The sequence below is a fragment of the Talpa europaea genome, assembly GCF_964194135.1.
Source record: "Talpa europaea genome assembly, chromosome: 2".
Taxonomy (NCBI): Eukaryota; Metazoa; Chordata; class Mammalia; order Eulipotyphla; family Talpidae; genus Talpa; species Talpa europaea.
In genome coordinates this window covers 140,623,362-140,634,883 of record NC_140068.1, presented here as the reverse complement: position 1 = coordinate 140,634,883, position 11,522 = coordinate 140,623,362, and the positions used below count along the sequence as shown (strand labels likewise).

At 41.8% G+C, this 11,522-nt stretch overlaps 1 protein-coding gene across 1 annotated transcript; it reads left to right on the top strand.

The window, feature by feature from the left end:
* Nucleotides 1-499: 499 nt before the first annotated feature.
* On the top strand, nt 500-11,315 carry LOC311188385 (E3 ubiquitin-protein ligase TRIM38-like; the record flags this gene model as incomplete). Its single annotated transcript, XM_084259485.1, has 5 exons — nt 500-907; nt 6,810-7,040; nt 7,978-8,000; nt 8,090-8,202; nt 10,795-11,315. The coding sequence occupies 5 exons, from the start codon at nt 500-502 to the stop codon at nt 11,313-11,315; spliced, it is 1,296 nt and encodes a 431-aa protein (XP_084115611.1).
* Between the last annotated feature and the right edge of the window lie 207 nt (nt 11,316-11,522).

The window sequence follows — 11,522 nt, the reverse complement described above, 5'->3', positions numbered from 1 at the left end:
TCCAGAGAGTTACTAACACTGACAAAGAGTAATGTGGGCACTGATCATTCCTGATCCTCATTAGACATGGAAAGAATTTCTCTCTCCCTCACTGAGTTCTCTCTGTCTTGATCCAACTTTTGTGAGTTATACCTGTGTTGCTTCTCTGTCTCTTAATACTTGGTTCAGAAAGACTTTCAGTGATGGAATATTCTCGACTGGGTGCACCAGGTAGCCATAGGCATATCTAGATATTAAGCAATTGGCACAGGTAGTGGGACTGAGAAATTCCGTACTCCTTTCAATTTTCATTAATTTAAATTTTGGAGGCCATATGTGATAGTTATCCCAGTGACATGGTATCATGTTCCAAATGCCAATCCATTGCTTTTCTAGACAGAAGATTTCCAGACCTGTGGAGGGACAGAAGCCCAGCTTACTTCTGTGTCCTTCACTGTGGAAAATTCTACCTACTTCATCTCTGCCTCTAACCTGATATTGGAGTCTTTCAAGAAGGGCCATGGCCTCAGCCACAGCTACCAAGAAGATGAGGGAGGAAGCCACATGTTCCATCTGCTTGGAGCTGATGACAGAGCCCGTGAGCATCAACTGTGGGCACAGCTTCTGCCGCCGGTGCATAGAAAGCATCCTTGAGAACCCACAAGTGACATCAGCCCAGAGGAGGTCCCAGTGTCCCCTGTGCCAGGCACCATTTGAAAGGGAGAGTTTCCGATCCATCAAGCAACTGGAAAACCTCATTCAGACCATCAGGGAGATAGACAGTGAGAGGCTGTGTGAGGAACACGGGGAGCGGCTCCACCTGTTCTGTGAGGATGATATGAGGCTGATCTGCTGGTGCTGTGAGCGCTCCCCCCAACACAGAGGACACAGTACGGCTCTTGTGGAGGAGGCAGGCCCAGACTACAAGGTGAGTGGGTGGGCTGAGGTCTTGAGCAAGTACCTGCTCTCATGTTGAACTCTCAGACTTCAGATTTTTTAGTCTGAAACAAGAGTTTATGATCTTGAAATATGACTTTCATCATGTCATTTTTTAAAAGATTGATTTATTTATGCATAGAATTGCTGGGGTACAGGCCAGAGATGCGGGAGTGAGAGGATCCACCAGAGACAGTGGGGAACAGAACAGGCAGATTGACTGAAATACACTGTTGAGGGGAGCAGCGGGAGAGACAGGAGAGGTCTTCCTTGCCATGTGGGTTTCTCCCTGGCCAGCCGGGATCGGACTCATGTTGCAGAGGCTGTGGACTGCTTCATAGTTCAGTGCTTAACCCCTTGCGCCACCAGGGAGGCCCATCAGGTCATTTTTCTGACAAATGGCTTACTATGAGTCCTCAAGAAATAAATCCTAACTGTCCTGACATTTAGTGGATGATCAAAGTCTTATCCTTATTTACCCTTGCTGTGATGACCCCCTATAGAATAGAGTGTGCCCAATCCATACCGGCCTGTTTTATTGTCACATGTTTGTATAATTTGAGAAGCCACAATGTACAGGACCATATGACAGAATCTGAAAACAGGGACAGACACACCACACTTTAGGGACCCTGCAGTCAATAGGGTAAAGAAATCAGCAAAACAAGAATGCTGGAGTCCCCTTGATTTGGGTGGTTAGTAGGGCCCAGTTGTTGCTCAGTGATATATGGGGAAGCATCTAGAAGAGTATGTACAACTTACCATACATGGAAGCTTGGAGACAGTTCTCATGTGGATAGTTATTGTCTTGCTCCTTGTGTAGTATTTCACTGGCAGAACTGTGGTTTTGGGTCAGGGAACTCTGAGTCATCAGCTGAGCTGGGAATCACAACTCAGTCACCTACCAGCGATGGCCGCTGGTGCATGTTACTTATCCCCTTCCTAAGCCTCAGATTCTACAGCACAGAAATGACGGTACAAATCCTTCCAACTGCTCAGGTTCACCACAGGATCAGGTATGTTACTGCACATACAGTCCCTGGGTGTTCTGTAAGTGTAAGGATTCAACAATGTTTAATGTTATTGTAATAGTGATGGAGGGTGGGGATTCCACTTAGGAGCCTATTAAAAAGTTCTCAAGTTGACTATTTTTTTTTCACCCAAAATTGATCAGGGAAAGCTCCAGAAAGCTGTGAAAATCCTGCGATTTTTAGAAGCCCAATGTCAGGATAGCAAGTTGACCATAACAGCACAAATAAGCAAGTGGGAGGTAAGAATTTGAGTTGATTTATCTCATACGATTTTCCATCCTAGAGCTTAGACAGAGGGGATGGTTGGGCAAATCACAATAATGGTTTATTCTCACTAAACCAGAAAACGAGGGGAAATGCCAGAGAGAATCTCTCTTTGTTTTTCTTTCCCTAGAGTCTATGTCTATGTGTATTTATCTTCAATTTTTTCAACTGAGAATAGTAATTGACTAGAATGCCCCATAGATTAGTCTAGACAAGCAGAATTTTGATCTTTTCCCCATGGTACCATGTTAGACTGGGTTTCAAGTTGTAAATACCTTGAAGTTTACTTTTTTATACAACTTGCTGGTGGACTATCGTATCGTATACAACACTTAACCATATCACATTGGCACACTTGGCACAGTGCAGGGTCTGGCATTCAAATTTGCAAGTTCCAAAACCATCCTTTGTGAGCACTGAAAAAGGGTCACTCCGGGTGAGATTATGCTACTCAACTCATGAGGCTGTTGATGAGGATGGAGCTGCAGCAAGAACATACACAGATCCACTGCGGACTGTGGGTCTCTAGGTCTGTTTCCATACCTGAGCAGGATCAGAGCCCACACCTTCATGGACAAACTGATGGAATCCATCACTTTACAGTTACTCCTGCAGACTAGTGAGTCATTCTGCCTCTCCCGGGCTCTTTTCTAGCCTCTGTCCTGATCTTTTGTGTGTGGATGTTAAGCTTAATTTAAACCTCATTTCCTTTTTTTTTTTTTTAATAAATTTTATTTTTATATTCCCCATACAATTGCAACCCCCTTATTTTGACCCCAATCCCTCCCCTCCCCGCCCCCTAACCCCCATAGAGTGTCTCTGGTTCATAGTTGTTTGTTGATTTTGATTTTCACTGTCTTATAGTTATTCATTTTCCTGGTCCCTTATTTAAGTTTTCTAGATTCCTGCTATGAGTGAGACCATCTGGTATTTTTCTTTTTCTTTCTGGCTTATTTCGCTGAGTATGATCCCTTCCAGCGCCATCCATGTTGCTGCAAATTGCATGTGTTTATCTTTTTTGAATGCTGAGTAATATTCCATGGTATATACGTACCACATCTTCTTGATCCAGTCATCTATTTTTGGGCATTTGGGTTGTTTCCAAAGCTTCGCTATTGTAAACAGTGCTGCTATAAACATAGGGGTGCAGGTGCTCTTTGGAGTTGATGTTTCTGTGTCCTTTGGGTAAATACCTAGGAGTGGAATTGCTGGATCATATGGCAGCTCTATGTTTAGTAGGTCAAGAAATCTCCACACAGCTCTCCATAGTGGTTGGACCAGTTTGCACTCCCACCAACAGTGCAGGAGAGTTCCTTTATCTCCACATCCTCGCCAACATTTGTTGTTGCTAGTTTTTTTAATATGTGCCATTCTCACTGGTGTAAGATGGTATCTCATGGTAGTTTTGATTTGCATTTCCCTGATTACAAGTGATGTTGAACATTTTTTGATATGCCTGTTGGCCATTTGCATTTCCTCTTCAGAGAAGTTTCTTTTTAGCTCTTCTGCCCATTTTTTGACAGGATTATTTTCTTTGCTGTTGTTGAGTCTCATCAGCTCTTTGCAGATTTTTGTGATCAGTCCTTTATCGTTAGTGTAGTGTGCAAAAATGTTCTCCCATTCGGTGGGGTTCCTCTTGGTTTTGGTTATTGTCTCTTTTGCTGTGCAGAGGCTCTTTAATTTGATGTAGTCCCAGCTGTTGATCTTTGCCCTCACTATCACTGCTTTGGGTGATGAGTCTGTAAAGATGTCTTTGATGTGCATATCCCGTAGTGTTTCACCTATATTTCCTTCTATGTATTTTATGGTTTCAGGTCTTATGTCTAGTTCTTTAATCCACTTTGAGTTGGTTTTTGTGCATGGTGTGAGGTAGTAGTCAAGCTTCATTCTTTTGCATGTAGCAACCCAGTTTTCCCAGCACCATTTATTGAACAAACGCTCTTTGCTCCAGTGCATATTCTTTGCTCCTTTGTCAAAGATTAGTTGATCATAAATCTGTGGGTTTATTTCTGGATTTTCTATTTGATTCCATTGATCTGTGTGTCTGTTCTTGTTCCAATACCATGCAGTTTTGATGATTGTGCTTTGTAGTATAGTTTGAAGTTGGAAGTATGATGCCTCCATTCCCTTCTTTTTTTTTCAGGAGAGCTTTGGCTATTTGGGGTTTTTGGTGATTCCATATGAATTTCATCAATAATTGTTCTATTTCTTTGAAGAATGACATTGAAATTTTTATTGGATTAGCATTGAATCTGTATATATCTTTTGGTATGATGGCCATTTTATTTTTATTTTTTTTAAATAAATTTTATTTTTATATTCCCCATACAATTGCAATCCCCTTATTTTGACCCTATCCCTCCCCTCCCCGCCCCCCACCCCCCATAGTGTCTCTGGTTCATAGTTTTTAGGATGGCCATTTTAATAATGTTTATTTTCTAATCCATGAGCAGGGGATGTCTTTCCATATCTTTGTGTCTTCTTCTATTTCTTTTAACAGTGTTTTATAGTTTTCTTTATATAGGTCCTTTACTTCTTTTGTTAGATTTATTCCCAAGTATTTGATTTTTTTTTGTTTCGATAATAAAAGGGATTTTTTTTTTTATTTCTTCTTCTTCAGATTTATTGTTTGTGTATAGGAAGTCTACTGACTTTTGCATGTTGATTTTGTATCCTGCCACTTTACTGAACTGATTGATGAGTTGAATTAGTTTTTCTGTGGAGTTTTTGGGGTTCTCTATGTATATTATCATATCATCTGCAAATAGTGATAGTTTGACTTCTTCTTTTCCTAATTGGATTCCTTGTATGTCTTTCTCTTGTCTTATTGCTCTGGCCAGGACTTCAAGTATTATATTGAAAAGCAGTGGTGAGAGTGGACATCCTTGTCTTGTTCCAGATCTTAATGGAAATGCTTTCAGCTTTTCACCATTGAGAATGATACTGGCTGTTGGCTTGTCATATATGGCCTTTATGATGTTGAGGTATGTTCCTTGTATCCCAAGAATTTCAAGGGCTTTTATCATGAATGGGTGTTGCACTTTGTTTAAAGCTTTCTCAGCATCTATTGATATTATCATATGGTTTTTATATTTCTTTTTGTTAATCCATTTTGAGTTGATTTTTGTGTATGGTGTGAGGTAGTGTAAACCTCATTTCTTGATGTTAAACCTCATTTCTTGGATCTCAGGTAATGAGGGGAACTTCCATTGTTACAAACATTTAGAGAAACCATATCAATGTAACAGTTTGAGGTGTCCCTCACAAAATTTCCATTTCATCCTAATCAATGACCCTTTTCCCGCAACATCACAGACATAAAACACTGCATGAATATAGAAAGCACCAAAGGAAATTGCTCTTCTGTGTCTCCCAAGTGAAAAGTAGGTCCCATAAGAGAGATCTCTTGGTCCCTGTCAGACTTACACATAAGGATGTTTCTGGTGTCTATCCCTGAAACCTGCTACCTTGACCTCTCACTGCTGAGTGCCATGTTGTCATAATGTCCAGTCATGGTTATGTTCATTACAAGTTCTGCTTCACAAAAATCGCTCAGGGACAGATATTCTTTCTTATATTCCAAATGACAACTCAGCATCTGACCTTGGCCGTAGTTTCTTAATGACTATTGTCTAGCACTCTGTACTTCATTCTCTTGTGTTGTGGCTCAAGAAGATGGAAAATAATCACACAACTAGAGCTTGATGACAGCCCCTCCCACAACTACTACCTGTGCCAGGTATGACGGAGCAGGAACGTGGGACATTTTCCCACCACAAGTGCTCATGGGAAAACAGTATCACAATAGCTAAGTAAATTCATTTTTTATGTGTATGTGTTTTAAAATAAACATAAAATTTACACTTTACATTAACTACTTTCTCATTGTTGTCCAGTCATGGCCACTCTCCCTCTGCAGAGCTGTAAGCTCCTTCCAGCTTGAAATCTCCCCCAACTAAGCAATAACTCCCCACTGCCCACTCCCTGTAACTGGAACCATCATTCTTCTTTCTGTGTTTAACTTTGATTAGGCTCTTTCTATAAGGATAATCATGAAATTGTCCTCCTTTTGCTTCTGACTGACTTCACTGATCATGTCCTCAAGAATCACCCACATGGTAGCATGTATCAGAATTTCTACCTTTCTCAGAGTTCAATAGCTTTCTGTGATATGTATGTACCATGTCCTGTTCTCATTTCATTTAAATGATGTTTGGTTTAATTCCAGATTTTGAGCACACTTTCTTTTTTTTTTTTTTTTAATTTTCTAGAGGCATGTCTTATTTATTTATTTATTATTTGTTTGTTTGTTTGGTTTATACATGCACTGGGTACAGTCAGAAGCGCGGGAGGGTGAGAGAATTCACCAGAGCCAGAGCAGGATGCAGAACAGGCAGAAGGACCGAAGTACACTGCTGAGGGGAGCAGCGGGCGGCAGGAGAGGTCTGCACACCATGTGGGACCCTCCTCCGGTGGCCGGGGAGCAGCCGGGGATCGAACCGGCGTCGCAGAGGTCGCAGAGGCCGCAGGCAGCTTCGCAACCCAGCGCCCAACCGCTGCGCCACCGGGGAGGCCCTGAGCACACTTTCTTGATTCTAGGAGACGATGGAGCTTCAGAGACAAAAAATCCAGTCTGATTTCAAGAATCTCTACAACTTTCTCCGTGAAGAGGAGAAGGCTTTTCTGTGGAGACTGGAGAAGAAAAAAGAACAGACTCTGAGGCGTCTGCAGGATGATGAAGGCAGTCTGGAAAAACAGAGCCTTGAAATCAAGAATCGCATCCTGGAAATAGAGAATAAATGTCAGCTATCAGCCCAGGAATTGCTGCAGGTGAGGCTGTGCAGAGGTGGATGTCCAGGAGGAGTTTGTTGCGGAGCCCCTGAGAGCAGCACCCTGAGGCAGCACCCTGAGGGAGATGGGGAAGGCCTACCTGTTCACTGCAGGGTGATCATTGCTGTGGGGAACTTCAAGTAGTATTTCTTTTCAATACACATCAGTATCTGCTGGTGGCTTCCAGTAATCTATAGGGTGCCTTTATGTGAATCAAAAATAGGCTCCTATTTGGCATATCGGGATCCTTTCCATTGGAACCATGGAATAATTTTGCTACCCTCTCCTGTCCAGTGCGCATGGAACCTTTTCACACTGTCCCCCGAAAAACTCCAGATGACTGTGGGTGTAAAAATGGAGCAGCAAAAACATATGCTAAATTTCTTTGTTTACTTATACATCACGTGATCCAGGAGATCTTCCTGACCTTCTTTCAGCTGTGTGAGAGATCCAGTCCATTAAGAAAGTGCTTGGAGCAGTTTTCTAGCTCCTCTTTGGAGCTGTGGTTAAACTGTGAGCCTGAGAATGTCACAGCCCTGCTCTGCCAACATGGGGCTCCTGCTGCCACCACCTTAGTGTCTCATCGCAGCAGCTCTGCGTGGACGCTCCAGTGAGGACCAGAAGTGAGCTCTAATATGGATTCCTCTGAAGGAAATTAATCTCTGAAAGCAGATCTTGCCAGAGGCACATAGGAAGTTCCTAGCCATCCTCTCCCAGCAGTCCTCAGGCTGATGTGATCACAGGCAATACCAAGAAAGTTAACAGAATCACAGGGTGATAAACTTAATGCCATGCTGGCCATCCTAGGGCACTGGATGGGTATCTTACCTGGGATGTCTAAGCCTGGGTCACTCTCTTCTTGTCTTTGGAAGGAGTGTTTATAAAGCTAGCCCCATGTGCCAAGCCCAAGCTCATCTTTGTCTTTGTTTGTCCCTAGGATGTGAAAGACACCTTGAATAGGTAAGTGCTATATGAGTGTAGGGGGGAGGAGGTAGTACGTAAAGCTTCATGGAATGTCCACTTAAGTCTCTGTCCTCTGCTGATTCTAGGAGTTCAGGTGTGACGCTGATATTACCAGGGGTCATCTCTGTGCAGCCTGACACTGTATGCGATGTTTCTGAGCTTTACTTAAATGTGAAGAAAATGTTAAAGAGCTACCAAGGTATGGAAAGCATGGGGATCCCCTAAATACTAAGGATGAAGACCAGTGTTGGGTATATAATGTTTATTGCTAATACTGCAGTCAAGTCTGAGAACAATGCAAGAGAGGTAGGTGAGGATACTCGACTGTGATGCAGATATATTTAGGGCCTAGACCCAGCCAGCATGGTGAAGGTTAGAATCATAAGGAAAACCATGTTTTATCAATTGCAAATTGCAATTGCGATTGCAGATCTCCCTGGATCTCTTAATCAATGCTTGCTGTATTTCCATCACCTCTTTTTCACAGTTATAAAATTCAAATGCTTTGACAATTAAATATTTTTCATAATTCACTTGTCCACAAAATCAAATCTAATTGGACATGATTTGGTGACTTTTGGTTATCTACTGATACAAAAATATTTAGTGGCCTAAAGCAAAAACCACATTTTATCTTTCAGTATCATTTATCATAAATCTGGGCCCAGCTCAGGTGGGGTCACACAGTTATGGGCTCACCTGGTGGTTCAATTGCGGAATAATTTTCCAGTTGTTGGCAGAATTCATTTCTTCATGGTTACAGGATTTAGACCCTGACTTCTTACCAGCTGTTGTCTGGAAGCGCACTCAGCTTCTGGAAGTCACCACTCATCACTTTGCCCATGGGATTCCCAACATGGCCAGTTGTTTCTTCCAAGTGAGCTCAGGAGAGTCTCTCGAGTAAGGCAGCTAATAAGATGGAGTCACATAGTGAAATATAACCATGGGGTCACATTCCGTTATTTTTGCCAGTGGCCAGAGGTGGTTGATCAGAGGCAGTTCTCAAGTTATGCCGACAGTCAAATAGAAGGGATTTTACAACGTTGTGAAAAGGAGGCAGCAGAGAACATGCAAGCTGTTTTTAAGTCCTTCTTCCACTGTGACCAGACCTAAATTCCCCTCATATGACTCTATTTAGCATCTTTGTTAAGCTTTCTTGCTACAGGAAGTGTTGATGCATTTGGGGACAAAGCTGCTGTAGCCCCTGCTGAAGGTGGGCACATTACTTAGAGTGCATTATTATTCTGTCTTTGTGATGTGAAAAATAGTATGAAATTTAATATTTGGCTCCAGGGTTCGGATAAAGGATGTGGAACATAGAGTTTCCCCCAAGTTAATATAAACCTAACTATCAAAAAAGTATCTCTGAATTTGACCCTGTGAAGATGCAATTTTTAAAGATCTATATTCATTCCAGTTTCTCTTTTACTCCTTGGATGAAACCTGTGAGTTGTATGTCTATTTCTTTAAATTTTTTCAAAGTAGTGACTTTCGTTCCTCTCTGGTTGTATTTTCTTATTTCACTGATTATTGTTTAGTTTCTATTTTTCCTTATTGAAAATTTTCCTTTTGTTTCTCTGTTGTTTTTCTAATTTCAGTTTCATAGGTAGTGTAGTAGCTTTTAGATGCAAATGCCATAAATTTTCCTGGAAATTCACCCTTAGTTTCATTATATAAATTTTATATGTAGCTTTTTATTATTGTTCAGTTGTATATATCTTCATATTATGATATAGAAGCATTATTATTTCCTAATATTTAATTGTTTTATTGCTGGTTTCTAACCTAATTGTTGTATATTCCTAACCCCTGGAGCAAACTCTTTCTCTACTTTTTCCCATTGACTGAAGCAAACTAGTCAGAGAGAAGGGAGCCTGGTTAATGTGTCCACAGGGGTCAGCCTTCCTTGAAACGGAGTAGGGGGACAAGGTTGGGAATGATCTAAGTGGGGTAAAGAGAGCCCCCAGGGCAGGAAGTGTCCCTGCATACTTGGTTTCTCTTACTGCTACAGTCCAGATGATCTGTGTTTGATCCAGTAACACAGCGGGTAGTTAACTCTGTTGCTAGAATTTCGTTACCTCTATTCATTTTTAATATTGCACTGCTAGACACTATCACTTATAAGTTTATCATGGCTTCTATTTTGACTCTAGTCCCATAATTTTCATGTGTATTGGTATTCAGTTGATTTCCTTACGCTAGTCCCTAGGGAACATTATCTGAAGCAAGACAGAAGAGCTCACACTTACAGCCATGGCGAGAGCTATGTCCTGAGACCTGGGGAAATCCTGGGACCTCAGTAACAAGCTATTACATTAGTTGTGTTATTTTGCTTTCTGATCCCTGGTGTGGGTAGTTGTTAGTGAACATGGGAATGGCTTGTCTGCTGTAATCTCCACGATTCCTCGCTGTCCTGCCTGGGAGAGCAAGGGCTTTGGGGGTAGACAGTGTCTTTGTCCACTCTGGGTAGTTCTGGTCCTTGGCTTCTCTGAGAGATGAAGATGGTGATGGTGATGAAGATGATGATATGATTACATTTATTTTTATTATGACTGACTGGTCATCCTATTCCAAGAACTGAGCATATATTAATACACTCAAATATCCTCATTACCACTCTTTGTGACAGATGTGATTTCTGCTTTATTTTTAACAAACTGAGACTCAGAGAAGGACTCTTACAGTTAGTAGAGAACAAAGTTTGCATTTGATCACAGGCTGGTTTTATTTAAGGTAAATTGTTGTCAGCATGAAAATATCTTTTTTGGTTTTTGTTTGTTTTATTTTGCAGTCAGCGTGACTCTGGATCCAGACACAGCTCACAAAGACCTTGTTGTGTCTGAGAATCGGAGACAAGTGACTTGTGGAGTCCCCCAGATGAAGCATAACACTTTTGGGAGATTCAGTGCCTTCCACTGTGTCCTGGGCTGTGAGGGCTTCACCTCAGGGAGACATTACTTTGAAGTGGATGTGGGAGAAGGATCTGGGTGCGATTTTGGAGTTTGCCTGCAAAATGCGCCAAGGGGTCTTCTCATGACGCTGAATCCTGACTCTGGATGCTGGGTCATCAGAATGTGCAAAACAAATGGCTACATGGCCCTTACCTCTCCACCAATATCCCTTCCTCTGAGTGAGCAGCCTCAGGTTGTGGGGGTTTTTCTAGACTGTGAGGCCGGACTTGTCTCTTTTTACAACATGGCGACCGGCTCCCACATCTTCACCTTCCCGAAGGCCTCATTCTCTGAAACTCTCCGGCCTTTTTTCCAGGTTTATCAGCCATCTCCTTTATTCCTGCCTCCACCAGATGAGTAAAGAAAGGAATGAATAGTCTCCTTCATTTAGCCTTCATCATAGAGAATACAATAAAAATCCTGCGAGGTCAGAAACTTCATCTTTTTTTTCACTGTTATTTCCTGTACCTAGAATTGTGTTGATCTCTCAGTGAGTACTCATAAATCTATACTGAATGAATGGGTACAAGAACTAAAAGTGCTATAGGTGATCAGCCTTCCTTGGGAA